The following is a 17,335-nucleotide window of genomic DNA, read 5'->3' as shown; positions in this document are numbered from 1 at the left end:
ATGCTGCATTTTACACATGGGGATAGAGTCGGGTATAGAGAAACTGAATCATTTGCTTATGGCCGTGGGAAGAGTTAGTGTCAGACCTGGTTGCATGCTCAGAGCAATAGCCATATCTTTCTTCCTTAAGCACGAAGTACTCTTTTAATTTCATCTGCTGTTGGATGTAAGTAAAAGAAACATGGGCAATAACTGTGTAGCATGATATTTTTGTTCTGCAGAAATGCAGCTACTAAATTCTTGTAATTCATGTATGGTTTTTAAAAAAAATCTGTGGGTTTTGGTTTATTCTTAACACCTGCCTTTTATGTAGATTTATATCTGGTTTAGTTCATCGAGCCAAAATTGATGCATTTGAAAAAATGCTATGGAGAGTTTGCAAAGGATATACTATTCTTAGTTATGCAGAACTGGACGAGTGTCTGGAAGATCCAGATACAGTGAGTAAACACTGCTACCATTTTATTATCCGTTCACACTTTACACAGTTAGGCAAGATGTTTCTTAGGGGAAGAGCCATTATTCATTCATCTGTGTGTAAAAATGAAAGGTTAATGACATCGCAATATCCATGGAGGGAAAGTTCAATTCTTTTATAGTCCAGTGTTACAAACTGAGAGTTGGTGATCATAGTCCTGTTAAACTTCAGGATTAATGATTAATTATTAAGTTCAGTGTGACAGATAAGAAATTTGTATGACGGCCTCATACTTCCATCCTCTGGATTTCTTATTGAAAATATTGCTATGGATCTAAATCTGTAACACTATTTACAGCTTTCGAAAATAACGCCACAGTTCTTTTCTCGCCTCACCCCAAATGTCTTCCTGTCTGCCTTAAGTATAATGAAACAAAATAGATTATCACACTTTCAGTTTTCTTTCTTGGGCTACTTTAAAATGGCGTGGTTTTCTTGTTGTTAACATTGTTTTCTTATAGTTTTAAAACAATTCTTTGACATTATAATTCCACTCAGAGGAAAATGTATAATTTTAATAAACAGTGTCCATTTATTTTTGGTTTTAGGGTGAACCCACAAAATGGTTTGTGTTTTTAATATCCTGTTGGGGTGAACAAATCGGCCAGAAGGTAAAGAAGATATGTGATTGGTGAGAAATAAGCCTTATTTAATTTTTGCTTAAAATTGAATAAAGTGTTTTGCCCATGGTGGGGTTTTTTCATTACATGGGGATGCTGTTTTCATACAACGGTTTTGAAGATACAGTTTTAGTTATTTCTGCATTAGTTGTTTTTCCATTTGTAATTTTAGCTTCCTGGTGGGGCGGGGCGGGGCTGTGCTTGGGGTGGCCGGTGGTGGCTCTGGAGGGGGTTACAGGGTAGGCTGCAGCCACCCAAGATTTTGCCATAGCCCCTCCCAGTGCTGCTACCCACCCTGGCCTGACCACAGCTTGGCCCTGCCCTGCCCTGTAAGGAAGAGCTTGACTCAGCCTTGGCCCCAGCCCGCCCTGCCCTGCGCAGATCTGGGGGCACATGTCCCCCTTCCCCCCATGCCTTCCTGGATGAGTGGCAGGAGCCACTGGATAAGCTGGTGAATGCCAGAGAAGCAGTGCGCCGCGGCTCTGTGCCATGGCTGCCCTGCCCCAGCCCCACTCCTCCCTCACCGCGGGGGCCAGGCTTAGCAACTGGACACTGCTCTTCAAGCTGCCAGGCTGGTATTGAAAATTGGGTTAGTATCGGCCGGTATGCCTCCTTAAAAATCAGCTATCGGTATCAGCTCCGAAAATCTTTATTGGTGCCGCCCTATTTAGTACTTAAATATTTAATACAATCCTCTATCATTTGTTTTCTCTAGCTATCATTGTCATGTCTATCCCTATCCCAATACCACTGAGGAGCGCAGAACAGTTATTGAAGAGCTAAATGTTCGTATTCAGGATCTTCATACTGTGAGTAAAAGTTCACTACTTTCATTCCAAATATCGCAGTGTAAAGAATTGTTTAATATAATAACATATAATGTATATCCAACTAGCTGTTCTGGTCACTTATCATTTTAGGTATTCAAACCTTTGCTTTGAGTTTCCAGAATTTTTAGATACATAGTTAGTGATATAGATACATGCTTTCAGACCAACAAAATATTTCCACAAGGTCTGCTGTTGTATGGTAACACATGTAAAGTAATAGTAGGAGAAGGGAATGATGTATTGCCAGGTAATATAGTCTGATCCATGCAGTCAGGCCATTATGTCTGCCTGGAGTGCAGCTGACTCCATTATGGTCTGACCTGAGCACAGATGCTCAGCTATGTACATCTGACTTCAGTTTTGCTTGGTAGAGATTGAAGACTGTTGTTTCTGAGTAGCCATATAGTGATGCTTAACTAGCATGTTTAGTAGCAGTTTTATTGTGGCTTGCAACTGGCTGTTTCTTCTGTAAAAGAGCAAACTGTGAAGAGGACAAGTCCCAGCATGCAGAGCTTCCTCAGGATCCCAAGAGTAGAGGGCATGGGTAGAGAATGCTCCTTCTATAGTTAGACTTTATTCAAATTTTCAATTGCAGGTTTTTTTCTTCCTTTGTCAAAGGTGCTACTTAAAACTGAGGACTACTTACGGCAAGTCTTATATAAGGCATCTGAATCCATCTATACTTGGGTTATCCAAGTGAAGAAGATGAAAGCTATTTATCATGTGCTAAACCTGTGCAGCTTTGATGTCACAAATAAATGTTTAATCGCGGAGGTTTGGTGCCCAGTGTCTGATCTGCAAAACTTGCGGGAAGCACTTGAGGAAGGATCAGTAAGTCACTTAATTTCCATGCTTGCTATGCACATGCAGAAGTTTAAGACAGAATCTTTTGAACCAGCATTGGGAAGAAAAGAAACAAGGCTGTACGATAGGGAAATGATCTGGATGCAGAAAATTCCTGGTAGGACTCAGGGTTGATAGGGGCTGTATCTGGTGGTTGGTACTAGAACAAAATCCCCTATTTATGTCACTGGGAGCTTTTCTTGAATGTGGCCTGCCGGATTGGGCCCAGTGTGTCCTCAGTTCAGACAGCTGTCTGAAATCAGCCAGAAGGCACGGCTGCTGTCTTATTTTGAAAATGGAAAAATTGCCTTCATGAGAGTGTTTGGAGTTGTGTTAAATTAAAAAGAGAATTTTTGATAGCAAATCCTTGGATTAAAGCAGGGATGGCCAACCTTTGGTACAGGCGGCCTGCACGTGTGGCACACGGCAGATAGGGCAGAGAGTAGAAAGCAAACTAGCACTTCAGGCTCAAGCACAGGGCCAGGAGCTGAAAGCAGAGCAGCAGATTGGAATGGCACTCCAGGAGCGTGCAGGGCTAGTTCGTGGTGTGCCTGCCCAAAAAGATTGGCTCTTACTGCTTTAAAGTATCTGTTGTTGAATAATACAGTGGTTCTCTATGTTTTAGGCTCATGGCACCCCTCATTAGACTCAAGGTACCCCTCTATGACTTTTGCGAATTGAGCAGCACCCCGTTTCAGTGGGGGCGAGGGAGCGTCCAGGCAGGGACAAGCCTAATCCTGCACTTACCTGCTTACCCCTTCATACCCGCTTTATCTTCTCACACCTCCACGGCACCCTTTAAATGATCTTGTGGCACCCTGTTTGAGAATCGCCACTTTAAAATTATGCAACCTTGATAGATTGTAAAAGCATTATGCAACCTTGATGTACTCTAAAATGCATTTTTTAGTGGGAACAGAGTGGAAAAGATCAGACTTGGTGCACGTGAAGAATTTTGCAAGACAAAAAAGTATTCAGATGGCAGCTAAGGTTTAAGAGAACAAATGTGACTAGTAAATATCTGGAGGGTCAGTGGTGCAGTTATCAAAATGAAAATAAAATCTTCTTAGATAGTAAAATCCATGTCAAAGAGCCTTTCATACAATTTATTGTTTATTCCCTTCCATTTTATAACTAGAGGAAGAGTGGAGCTACAGTCCCTTCATTTGTGAACACGATACCAACCAAACAGACACCTCCAACTTTGATACGTACCAACAAATTCACCTCAGGGTTCCAAAATATTGTTGATGCCTATGGAGTTGGGAACTATGGGGAAGTTAATCCAGGTTTGTCCTCTTGATAATTGAGTGCGCCTTGATTGCATTCATTGCTTATTAATTTCACCATGACTTATTAGGTGTGCTTTTGCTTGGCAGCTTGCTGAATTTTGAGCACTAGTATGGGGAAAGATGATGACAAATACCTTGCCATTGTTTAATGGCCACTTTTAATTATTGGATATTTATCTAGATGACAAATAATTGGAATGGCACTTGGGAAAGATATGGGGTTTACTTTCTAGTATGCCTGGGAAATGGGTGAGCCCCCGCTGAGATAGTGGATAGAAACAGCATCTCTCAAATTATGAAACTGAACAGACTTGATTAAAACAAGTAGAATTCAATAATACTGTTTTACTGCTTTAGAGAAGGTAATTTACCTGTCTAAGATTAATAGAATTGCCTTTAGACAAAATTCAGGTAATTGTAATGACGCAGTAAATATCTTTACTCTAAACCTGGAATTTGTTGCTTTTTTCAGCTCTCTATACCATTATCACCTTCCCCTTCTTATTTGCTGTTATGTTTGGAGACTTGGGACATGGCTTTCTAATGTTCATCTTTGCACTCTTGATGATTGTGTATGAAAACCACCCTAGACTGCAGCGATCACAAGATGAGGTAAAAGATCAGTACTTATGTGATTTCAATAGACTAATCATTACTTTTCTGAAAACTAAAACTATAAATAGATGTCACTTAACACCTCACGTATCTGAACCAGAATTTTTTTGGCCTGTCCATTCCTAACCTGTAGCAAGTGAAGCTAAATTGTAATAATTTAACCTTGACTTAAATGGGTAAATTGCTGGGGTTTAGTTTTACTTGCAGCAGGTTAGGAAAGGATGGAGAACTGCTTACATCGCTTCTGCTGATTTGAAACCCTGAGCTTTAAGTTCCTCTTTTCCTCCTTCTAAAATACTATAAGAACGTGTCTGAGAATGCAGAAGCACATCAAGGCCAAAGTATGCAATGGACTTGATATGACCCACACTACCCATTACGACATGCCCAACCACAAACGGTACTTTGAAAAATGATCATGCACAGAAATGTAGCCTTTATAGAGTCTTTGGTAGTTTAGTGACTCCAAATTAGAGAGCTTGTTTGTATGCTATGAATTTGCATAGAAATCTAAAATAGATAACGTGAGTTTAAGAGTGTCTTTGAGAATACATTTGTTGTAAAAATTTTAGGCAATGATAATGGCAAATCTGTTCTAATATAATAAAGGGCTTTGTCTGTCCGTCTGTCTGTCTGTTCATAGCAGTCTTGGAGCACTCTGATTGGTTACTGAAACAACCAGTCAGAGTGCTTCAAGAGCGTTCCAGACAGGAGGCGGTGGTGGCACGCCACCATGATGTAGGGAGGGACAGATGGTTAGAGAGAGGGACGGATTTGCTAAGCATAGTCTTCAGGTCAAACAGTATCTGTTTTTTCCTGGTTTTGCCATAGCTTTCTTCACATCTAGTATCCTTCTTATGTGGTCATACATAATTAGAAAGCATGCCCTTTCCTTGGAAATGTGTAGAAAGTCCATGTGCTGTAGCTCATGGTGCTGTTTTAATACTTTCAGATCATGAAAACCTTTTTTGAAGGACGATATGTTATTTTGTTGATGGGTCTATTTTCTATATACACCGGCCTGGTCTATAATGATTGCTTTTCAAAGTCGTTAAATATATTTGGTTCGGGCTGGAGTGTTTCAGCAATGTTTGATCAGAAGGTTTGGCGGTGAGTAGTACCCTTCTTTTTATTATGCCATAAAAAATATACTGCCGACACTGGTTTAATGTATTTATATGGCTCTGGATAAAATTTTATGTGGCGGATGTCATTGGGAGGCTCTAGTCCCTTGTAAAGGAACTTCCTCAGCTGGCAGTTGCTGAATCAGAAATGTACACAGATTCAGTTTTTGAGGCTGGTGTTTAAGGTTACTTCAGTAATTCTTAGGTACTTTCTTCATGTGGTTTTAGGCAGGTGCTACTGTTAGTAGGCAGACAAGGTTCCTTGGGTGAATCTGATATCTTTTATTAGACCAACCCAAATAGTTGGAGAATAGTTATTAAGCAAGCTTTTGGGTTCAAAAACCCTTCGTCAGGCTAAGGAAGTTTCAGCAGTTGGTATGCGCTCTTCCTGGATGGAATGAAAAGTAAAGAAGCCAGCGGCTGGGCTGGTATGCATGACAGGTAATCAGTGAAAATGTAGATTGAGGAATCAATGGCGGGGGTGGGGGGAAGAGAGTGAAGGGGGATGAAAGTGGAGAGATACCTGGCGAGTCAAATGTCAGGCAGGTTATAATGTGTCATAAATCTAATGTCTATATTTAGTCCATGATTTTTAGTATCCAGGAGGTTGATGAAGTGGAGTTCATAGGCTCTTCTCTGGGAAGTGTTTTGTAAGTTTCCTTTGAGGAACGGGACTGAGAGATTGGAGAGAGAGTGGTTTTCTTGTGAGAAATGTGCCCCTACCGGTAATTGGGTATTTCTGTCTTTGATAGATTTCAGGTGTGCGTTCATTCTGGTGTGCAGTTGTTGTTTGGTCTCCTATGTATTTTCCATCAGGGCATTTGGTACATTGGATGAGATATATTACATTTCTGGAGGTGCCTGACAAAGGGTTTTTGAACCTGAAAGCTTGCTTAATAACTATTCTCCAACTATTTGGGTTGGTCTAATAAAAGATATCAGATCTTGTCTGCCTATGTCCTTAGACCAACACGGCTACAACCTACACCACTGTTACCTGTACTCACCCCACAGTACACCCTACAGTAATAAAAAAACACCGATATCTTCCAGGGTTAAAAACAAAAGAAAATGGGATATGAAAAAATGGAGTCTGAAATCTGCAGCTCTTGGTTTTCAGACTTGTTTCTTGACTATAGTGGTCTCAACCTTGAAAAACAAGTTGTGGGGAACTCTGGTGATTCTGAGGGTGAATGGGCATTCACTGTCCAGAGCTGCCATTCTGGCAACTGCCATTAGCCTGGAATTAACCTGGAAAAAGGTGATTGCATCTGCCAGTTAAATACTGTTGACTATTGCCATGCTTAGAAATCCCGTTGCACTTCTAACTAGGTAGTCTGAAGTTGTACTTTTTCTTCTTTCTAAGCGAGAAATTACAGGTATAATTGCCCATTTCTTTTGCTGCAGTCTTGCTGATTTGAAGTCTAATCAGTACTTAACTTTGGATCCAAATGTTACTGGTGTGTACAGTGGAATTTATCCCTTTGGTATTGATCCGGTTAGTGCTTCTCTTTTTTTGTAACTAACCCACCTATGATAAATAATGCTTAATAACCCATATGTTAACATTGCAACATCCGCTTAATATAAGGGCCAACATAAGGGTGCTCTGAGTAAATCCACACTTCGACACTTCGTCTTCTGAAGGGGTGTGGTTCCTTAGCAAGTCAGGGAAAAGTTTAACTAGTTTCTTCAAACTCACCTGGGATCCAAGTTGGAAGTAGAATCCAGGTTTTATAAGGGGAAAAGATACAGCATTATGCACTGTATTAGTCCTTATACAGGCATCTGTTTCCTCTTTGATTCTCCTTCAGATCTGGAACCTGGCAAGCAACCGTCTCAGTTTTTTAAATTCTTTCAAAATGAAAATGTCTGTGATTTTTGGAGTGACTCATATGACATTTGGAGTTGTTTTGGGGGTCTTCAACCACTTGTAAGTATGGAAAGTTAGAAATTAATTGGGCAATGAAATTGTGGTGATGCTTTCGGCTCAGCGATTACCTGAGCTGATACAGTTTTGGAAAGTTTTTCAGAACTGATCAAAGCCAAAGTAAATTCATTGTAAAACTTGCTTTATGAAAGTCAGTCTGTGTCTAATACCCTGCCTCCTGTTGAAAATAATATAAATGGGTAGGTGTTCTGCAGAAAAACTTGCAGCCAGTGAGAAGCAAGATTTTGTTCCTGTACATCACTAAAGCAGATGGCATCAGGAGCTTCAATTTTTTGAAGCTTCTTTGGAGCTGTTCTTTCTTGTATTCAGTTCTTTGACATTATTTGCCGTCTTAGTCATTCAGGTCACAGTCCTGCAAATATGCATGTGGTTAAATAAAGACGGGGGTTATTTATATCCTTAATGTTAATTATATGTATGAGTTGATACAGGTTTAAGCCCTTGTTTTCCAAGTAGTTTTGCATTTAAAGGGACTGAATCTTCTGTTCAGGCTCTAATCCCATTGAAAGTCATAGTAAACCTTAATTTCTAAAATAATTCCTATTTTTGATCACATTGCATGTTTTCCTTGAAGTACTGAGCACTAGGGCTGTGCGAAGCTTCGGTCCCTGATTCAATTCAGCAGAGATTCGGCCCAATTTGGTGTTCGAATCTCCAAAACCGAATCGAATCGGAGGACTCTTTAATCTCTCCGAATCGAATCGGAACCCTTTGAATCGATTCAGAGCGATTCGGAAAGATTTGGAGATTTGGATGTAGACACAGCTTTAAATGTTCTTTCTACATACTTCTAGGTAGCAGGGGCTCATGAACCTGCGATGCTGGGGCCCATGGAGTGTCCCACAGGAGCGTGGGCAGGGTCCCCAGTGTGCTCGGCAGCAGACCCAGAAGCACGTCTGGTCCACTTCCAGGTCTGCTGGGGAGCATGCAGAGGGCCCCCCCTGTTCTTCCTGGTGGACCCGGAAGTGGACCAGAAGTACTTCCGGTCCACTCCTGGGTTTGCTGTCAAGCACGTGGAGGGGCCCCGCTCACGTGCTCCTGTAGGACACTCCATGTGCCCTAGCATCGCAGCGTTCACAAGCCGTGCTGGTACCTCAAGCTTTGTAGAAAAAAAGATTTAAAGCTGTGTCTATGTCTGAATCTTTAGATTCGGATTCGGCCGTATCAAATCGGGAATAATGATTTGAATCAATGAATCAAATTACTATCCCCGATTCGGGCTGAATAGAATAGGGCCCCGCTTCGCACACCTCTGCTGAGCACTCCCAGCTTCCTCTGAGGTCAGGAGAGGGTTGCAGTGTACTCAGCCTTTCCCAGAATTAGGCCCTAAATTTGTTTTTGATCCTTCTGTGATGGCTGTTCTTTACTAATCGTGTGTTTTCTTTATTATTTTAGACATTTCAGGAAGAAGTACAATATTTATTTGGTTTTTCTTCCTGAGCTTCTGTTCATGCTGTGCATCTTTGGTTACCTTGTCTTTATGATCGTCTTCAAATGGTTAGCTTACTCAGCAGAAACTGCCACAACTGCTCCTAGCATCCTGATTGAATTTATTAACATGTTCCTGTTTCGCAGTAGTGAGACGCCCCCCCTTTATACGGGACAGGTGAACAATGCTCTTATCCTGTGTTCTTTAATAGATATGATTAAATGAAGAGGATTAACTGAACTTCAGTATACGATAATGGTTGAATTCAGGGTTTGGAGGGTAAGAAGATTGTATCAGAAGGTGTTTTGTTTTCTTTTTTAAAAAAGAGGCTATTTCCAGAGCAAAATTTTCATGGTCTGCGTTCAGGTTACCTTTGATCTTGATTGGAATGAGAGCTGCAGAGCCCAGATTAGCTCTTATTTATCCTATTGTCCTGTACAGTTTTATTAAGCTGGATATTAGCAAAGCTGTATTCTGATATCCAGTTGTGCAGATGCTGAGTCTCCTCAATGCATCAAAGTATTTAAACACATACTTAAACAAGCAGTAAAATGCTGCTGAAGTCAGTGGAGCTTTTCATATGCTGAATTGTATTACGGGAAGTGCGTAGGTGCTTCCAGTTTACTAAGTAAGCAAGTACTTTGATTTTGGTGGTGGTTTCTCATTTAAATATTTTTCTTTGTTTTTTTTCCCTCTAATTCCATTACCAGGCTATTTTACAGCATTTTTTATTTGTCATTGCTTTGCTTTCTGTTCCTGTAATGCTTCTTGGAAAACCACTTTATTTGTATTGGATGCACAATGGAGGACGAGGCATTGGAATGTACAGGGTATGTATTGAAAAAAACGCTTTTAAGCACGATGTACCTTTGCTTTTCTCTGTTGACAGTGATATTTGTGTGTAGAGGATGTTTGATTATGAATTGTTCAGACCAACTCAGCTATTTAAAGAAAATTTACTAGGCACATTTTAAGAAGCCACTATCATGTACCTTTTCCTTGGCTTGCTGTTTGTAATATTCTTCTAGCACTTGAACATAATGATTTAGACAGCCTTTCCCATTCACGCATGGCTTTTCCCAGTGTTTACAGTCATCGTGGTGTTTTTTGGTCAGGCTTACAACTTGCAATAACGCTTTGTCATTCCACGTTTGCCCATGTCACTCCTTTGTGATGGCAAGCTAACATTTGTCGGCCTGATGCTGTAGATTGGAAGTTAGTGATAGTTTCTTCACTGAGCTGTTTCTGTAATACTTTCTTTGTCATAGATGAGTGAATATAACTTCCATTGTATGTGCCATAAAGATTTAAAACATGAAGTCACAACAGAAGGTCACTGATCAGATATTTTTGCAGATTAATTTATGCTCATCATATTTTTCAGTTATATTTGATAACTCATTTAAAGATCTTAACATGCTGAAAGCACTGCCTTTTAGATTGAGAGAGAATCTAGAAACATTAAGCTCTGATTTCCATAAAGTGTTCTCCCAACTTGTTTTCACCATGCAAATTAGAAAAATGGATGAGTGTTATTGTATAATCGTGCCTTGTTCCTTCAGCTGTCTGGTCTTTTGTACCTCAGAAATTGCATTGCATGTTTCAACGCTACAACATTTTGGGTGGTTATTTGGAAGCAACAGCAGGAGTAAGCAAACGCTGATTCATTTGCATTTTGTGCAGAATGGCTACAAATTGGTTCGCAAAGAAAGTGAAGAGGAGCTCTCTCTCTTGAGATCTCACGATGTAGAGGAGGGAAACAGTCCTGCAGACGGTGGCCACCAAGAAGGGGATGGAGAAGAGGTAATATGTTCAACTCGTGACTGTATTGGAGAGGCCTAAAAGCAAGTTACTGGTTGAAAACATTCATGGAGAGAGTCTGCAGATTCTTACTTGGGGCCATATCCAGTTCACTAGGAACTGAATAAGACTTTTCAGCTTGGTCCCTCAATTTACCCATTTGCAAAATGAGTATGATACTTACCTCAGAATTAACCCCAAGATGAGGATGATACATCTAGGAATTAGGGAAGTTTGATCACTTAAGACGCTGCACACCTTGCATCATAGTTTCATAAGAAATATTTGAGATTTACAGGAAGCAAATGCCCTTTCAGTTCTTTGTTATTAATTAGCCAATATAACTACAGATAGCAGCATTTAATGGAAATGGTGATGCCTTGGTCTTACAACATTTCACCTGAGAACGTCAAAGTGCTTTTAAAAGGTGGGCGATGATTATTATTCCCACTTTGAAGATGGGAAACCGTGCCACAGGCTTTGACCTTGTCCAGAGTTGCACAGAGCTGGAATTGGAGGTCAGGTCACTTTACTTGTGTTCTGACAGAGACAGACCACCTTTGTGATAGGAATTCAATTTACATGTATATATTAACACACAATTATATTGCTTGGCCGGCCTGTTTACCTTTTCAGAAAACTTCGTGATAACATGAGACCCAATCAGAAGACAGTACCTTTTTATTTTATTACTGCAGTAAGGATGTAAAAGTTTATTTTAGACAGTTGTTAGTTATAAAACAAACTTATTTGACCTCTTACATTGCTTTAACATAGTCTGAACCTATAATTAATTTGCAAATAACTTATATTTTTATGCTGTATGGTTTGAACTGAGCCGTATACAAATGTATTTACATAGATATGTGTATGTAGTTTAATTTTGCAGATATTTTCATGAATCAAACTATTCATACCATTGAATACTGCCTAGGATGCATCTCCAACACCGCTTCATACCTGAGGCTCTGGGCACTAAGTCTTGCTCATGCACGTGAGTGTCTGTTCTCTAATGTAACTTTTAATGGTGGATAGGATTTTTCTTTTGTTACTTTTTGGCCTTTCTAGGCCTTACTGTGCACTTGTTTGTGTCTTTAAAAAGAAGTTTTCTCCCAAATGGAAAACTGGCAAACTGAAACACTGAATCCACTGTAAAGTTCATTTGATCACTCCTGATTCTAAGGATTTAGGAACTCTTCAAATATCACATGACTTAGTACCATCATCCATCCTCATACACAGAACTGCTTTAGGTCTTCCACGTGGCGAGTCTGGATTTGGAAGAGCCTGCAAGCATGTTCTTCTATCTTGAATATGATTCAGATTACTTCTGGTGCGTAAGTGCTGCTCGGAATAGCAGTGCTTTCCTGAATCGCAGTGAAGCTGTTTTTTGTTCTCGTGCCATTCTAAATTAAAACATGGGTACCTCTTATGTTACTTCCAAACACACAGCCCCTTCCCTTTTGCTGTGGGTTGGGACATGTTGATCAAGTATCCTGAAAAGCTTCAATCAAAATTTGTCTGTAATATTCTTGGTCTGATTCCAGGAATGTTTTTCTTGCAGCAAACTTACAAGTATAAACTACAGTGAATAAGTTAGTGATATGTTGTGTGTATGTAAGCTAATTCAAGGTTGATTGACCATGATAGGGTTGCTAAGAGTGCTTCTTCTCAAACGATATCTGAAAATTGTGCCAGCTTTGCAGTGTGAAATTAAAGCTGCTGTGCAGTAGACTGTGACCAGTGTTTAACTTCAGAACTCAAATCTGAATATGGTGTATATTGGTCACTCTCATAAGGGTCACTTGAAATGTGAACCTTTGGTTGGGGAGCTGTGATTTTAATAAAACAGATTTTATTTTGAGACTGTTTAGAATAGTACAATAGTCCATTGTTTAAGGAAACAAGACAGGAGATGTAGTTCCAGATTATTCTCCTTAGTTAGATGGTAAAGAGTCTGGTGAATGTGAAGTACCGTTCTGGTGAATGCAAGCTACTGCCCTATTGAAAAAGTATTAGCTATTTTATGCTGTTTAGTTCCTTGAACATCTTGTTACATGCACTAGATTTCTTCAGAAAGATAATTTTAGCTGCATTTCTCTTATTCACCAGGGTCTTTAATATCACTGCAACTTGAAGGCAGACTGGTTCAAGTAGACTCGTTGCTTAAAGGTATAAATATTTCCAGTTAATTTTAAAAAATCCTTTGTTTTGCAGAGTTGTCAGAAGTACTGTGGGAAATGGTAATGAGAGTGGGCCTTCGTGTGGATGCAGCATACGGCATCTTACTGCTAGTTCCAATTTTAGCCTTTTTTGCTGTGTTAACAATATTCATCCTTTTGATCATGGAAGGCCTTTCTGCTTTTCTTCATGCTGTGCGACTTCACTGGTAAGTATTAATTTTTCATGGTAAAAAATTGTGACTTTTCCTGCATGTTGGGTTGATCAAGGAATCTTATTGGGTCAAAATGGAGGTTGCTTATGGGTTTTTTTGTTTTTCATTTAAAGAGACAACTTAAACAGTTAATGGTGATAGAAGCTTTTCATTACATGAAGTAAAAGGTTCACTGGAATCAGCTTTATAGGTACAGTTTAATCATTAGCCTGTAATATTTGCACCCACTCCACAATTGATTATTTTCAAAGTTGAGTTTGACACAAAATATAAGCCAGGAAATTAGGCAACTGCAGTAAGCATCTCATGTAGATGCACCCACTGACTTGTGTTTTGAGCATCTTGCCCTGTCCTCCGTGAGCCAGTTATTAACATGCACGTACTTTTTTGTCTTATTACAGGGTGGAATTTCAGAACAAGTTCTACACTGGTGGAGGATACAAGTTTACTCCTTTCTCCTTTAAATATATTTCTTTATATTTTAATAAAGATGATGTTGCATAGTTTGGTTGCTTGAAAACAGAAATATTCAGAGTTGTCTGCAAATCATGTAATTGGATCTCACTGACTGTAGAGATTGTTGTAGAAAAATGTGTTCACTGATTGCCTTAACGCAGCCAAACAATTCAGTTATATACCTCCATACAAATACGTTGCGGATCTGGAGCCTTCTTGTATATAGGCATAATGTGTACATTTTTAAATGAGAAACTAATGTAACTTAATTTTAAGGTTATTCTAAAAATAACCCCTTTGTTGTTCATTCTGAAATAATTTAGGAATCGTTTGGTCAGAAGAGACTGTTTTGTTTTCTTTAATAGCTAATTTAAATGATCTTAAAGGTCTTAATCTTCTTATCACATAAAATATTCTGCATGGCTCATGTAATCACTTTCCTGGACTAAAAAACCAACTGATGAAATGTGGAAGCTATTCAGGTTAGGCAACGTATGATTTCAGTATTCATTCCAGGATTGCTAAAAGCAGTATAAATCAGTATAAAGTGTTTATACCAGTATGAAATGCCTTTTTTGCTTTTGTCTATTTTTTAAAAATTGCTTCAAAACTTTTTTACTTCATGCTCTGAATTCTGCCCATAATTATTGCTCTACTTTTTCCAGTTACCCAAACTCTCATTTTATTTGATAAGAGTAAAATGAAGGGCAGGGAAAGAAGACCCCCAGCTACGCTTTTTATCCCCCTTCCTTGAGGAGTTTAGTCACAGCCCAGTTCTGCCAGGTGATCTGTGTGGAACCCCACTGGCTTCATAGGGACCGTGCAGACCATCTTGCAGGATCAGGGCTTTTGTGTGATGTATTTAAAACAGACTGACATTGTATGTGTATTAGAAATTGCTTTGTTAGGCTCTGATTCTGTAGTCCTATTGCATGCACAATTCCCATGCTTAAGGAATGCAGAATAAGGATTTAATTTATTTTATGTTTGCATTTGGCGTTAAAGGTATTTATGGATTTAACTTGACTGGTTTATCTGAAGTTGTTGAACCAAAGTTGTTTATATAGTAAGTGGAGGGGGGTGGGGAAGGGAAGGGGTGGAGCGAGGGAACCTTTGGTATATTTTTATAGCAACATGAAAACTGGATGTGTTACCAATACAGGTTTGACTTCTGTGCCATAAGATCAACTTAAGATAAATCCTACATTCCTGTTTTCATATTAATTCCAAATAAAATCTAACTGCTATATTTAGGACCAGTATTCTGCAATGTTCTGTTTGGTTGTATTTAATTTACCATTAGCTCTTATCTTACCAAAATTTTGTCCTAGATAACTTCAATTTCTGTTGTTCATTTACACATTTTAAATGAATTTCACACTAGCATAAAAAAGGTATTGGTTAGTGGGTTTCCTACATCACATTGTCACTTAGATTAGATTTGTCCAGCCGTAAAGAAGTAATTTTCAGTTGTCATAGGAGAAAAGCTTCACTTGACACCCATCTTTCAAATAAAAATAGAGCATTTTTTTGACTAAATGTCTACATCACTTTTATTTTTCTGTTAGTTACAACACCGGCTGGACCTCTACGCTCAGGTGCATAGGACAGAGGATTGGAGCCACTGGGTTTGATCCTTTGCCTTGGCAGCCAGTTTTCCAAACCATCTGCTTTGCCCCCTCCTGTGCATCACAACCACGACGGTAGAAGAGCTGGGTTTCTTCTTGAGCTATCCTGTCCCCCACTGTCCCTTATTGCCTTCCCCACCCCATCCTTTCAACCCTCTTGTTACCTTTTCCAAAACTGCCAGTAGCTGTTTTCTGATCTTTGGAAGCAGCTGCTGCAAAACCACTTTCTGTGGGAGCAGTGACCTCTCCCGAGTACAAGGGAGAACTGCAAGTAACATCCACTTCATGCATTCAGATCGGACAATCAGTGGTTCTCAACCTTGTTTAGACTCCAGGCACCCCTCAGAAAATGCCAGGTTTTAGTTTTTGCTTGGTTTTTGACCACAGAGACGTAACGGAGCAGCCCTTCTGTTGCAAAGAACTCAGAATACGGAGGGCCGTCCCTAAGAGGAGAGACTAGAGGCTGGTCCTATTCAGTTCAGAAGAGAGATGCTTGAAGGGGGGCGTTATAAGGATTTACAAAATGGTAAATGGAGAGAAAGTCAATAGGGATGTATGATTGACTCTCACCAGATGAGAACTAGGGGTCAGAAAGCGAAATGAGTCAGCAGCCAGCGTAAAATGAAACACACAGATGTTGTTTGTCACCCAGCATGTCACTACTGCGTGGGACTTGCTGCCACCAGGTGCGGTGGAAGCTGACGGCCTCACCGGGCTCCAACAGGGCCTGGACACGTTCTGAGAGGGGGTGCTACTGAGCACGGGTACGAGGGGCACGGCCTCTGAATCAAAACCTCCTAGACCCGAAACGCTGCCGGCTGCCAGCGAGAGAGGAACGGAGGAAAAAATCCTGTTCGCTCTCCCTTTCCACACTGCGCTCTGCCACCACGTGCCACAGGAAAAGTGGATGGCTATTATTGTGTAGTAGTGTCTTGTTCCTTCAGCTGTCTGGGCTCTTGTACCTCGGACATTTGCTTGCCTCGCATGTTTCAATGCTGCGGCATTTTGGGTGGTTATTTGGAAGCGAGGGGTGAGCCGGTGCTTGGACCCCTGGCTGCAGGAGAGGACGCTTCTCCACCAGTGCCCGAGCGGGACGTGCTCCGGCCCTAAGCTGTGTCCATATGATCAAAATCATCCACAAAATACGGACTTTCATGACATTTTAAGAGGAATTATTTCAGCACAAATTCATGAACTCAATAGGAATAATAATGGTGGAGCCCAATAGACGTTGGGGGGGCATCGTAGAGGACATGCCGGTTTTCTGCTCCTCTGCCTTCTTTTGACACGAAACCTGACGCTTTTACGACCTCTATTTTTCTCTTCAAGAGAGGACATAAAGGCAGTGGGTTTCGTGTCAATAGAGGACAAAAGGTAACCGGACTGTCTTCTACGATGGCCGCCCTAAATATATATCTATTTCTGTCATAGAATGAAAACGTCCAGTTTCTTCCCTGTTGCAGAGGCCCCTCGCCGTGTGAGGCCCTAAACTAGCTTAACCCTAAAGCTATTTTTGTCATATCAGAACGAAAAAGGCCATTTCCCACCCCCTTATTCCGAGGTCCCTCATAGCGCAAAGCCCTAGACCATAGCTGAAGCCCAAGTCCAGCACTGCTGCACGCCACGGATCCTTGTGTGCGGTCTCGGGCCTGGCATGGGGGCCATGCCCACAGCCCCCCCAAGGTTGTCCAGGCTCCCACATCTAAATCTCTTAGATTTAACAAGCTGTGCTGGGGTGAGAGGGGAAGGTGCCACCTGGGTTGGCACCTTCCCCTCTCTGAGGTGGTGTTTTAACTTTTCAGGGTGTGAAGACCGACGGTTGGCGCGCGCTGGCGACCGTTGGGCCGCCTGAGGGACCGTTGGGCGCGCGCCGG

At 40.7% G+C, this 17,335-nt stretch overlaps 1 protein-coding gene across 1 annotated transcript in view; it reads left to right on the top strand.

The window, feature by feature from the left end:
* ATP6V0A2 (ATPase H+ transporting V0 subunit a2) overlaps positions 1-15,350 on the top strand; it is a 21,042-nt gene extending 5,692 nt beyond the window's left edge. The window contains exons 6-20 of the mRNA XM_014518103.2: positions 314-440; positions 1,027-1,109; positions 1,814-1,907; positions 2,547-2,759; positions 3,910-4,060; positions 4,536-4,675; positions 5,631-5,788; positions 7,210-7,300; positions 7,617-7,735; positions 9,149-9,359; positions 9,893-10,012; positions 10,866-10,985; positions 11,859-11,976; positions 13,200-13,371; positions 13,779-15,350. Of these exons, the coding sequence (XP_014373589.2) occupies positions 314-440; positions 1,027-1,109; positions 1,814-1,907; positions 2,547-2,759; positions 3,910-4,060; positions 4,536-4,675; positions 5,631-5,788; positions 7,210-7,300; positions 7,617-7,735; positions 9,149-9,359; positions 9,893-10,012; positions 10,866-10,985; positions 11,859-11,976; positions 13,200-13,371; positions 13,779-13,881 (2,020 nt within the window). The 3' untranslated portion in view covers positions 13,882-15,350. The remainder of the gene's footprint in view (positions 1-313; positions 441-1,026; positions 1,110-1,813; positions 1,908-2,546; positions 2,760-3,909; positions 4,061-4,535; positions 4,676-5,630; positions 5,789-7,209; positions 7,301-7,616; positions 7,736-9,148; positions 9,360-9,892; positions 10,013-10,865; positions 10,986-11,858; positions 11,977-13,199; positions 13,372-13,778) is intronic.
* The last annotated feature ends 1,985 nt before the right edge of the window (positions 15,351-17,335 follow it).

Source organism: Alligator sinensis, unplaced genomic scaffold, assembly GCF_000455745.1.
Source record: "Alligator sinensis unplaced genomic scaffold, ASM45574v1 scaffold628_2, whole genome shotgun sequence".
Lineage (NCBI taxonomy): Eukaryota > Metazoa > Chordata > Crocodylia > Alligatoridae > Alligator > Alligator sinensis.
This window is presented reverse-complemented; position numbering and strand designations above follow the sequence as displayed.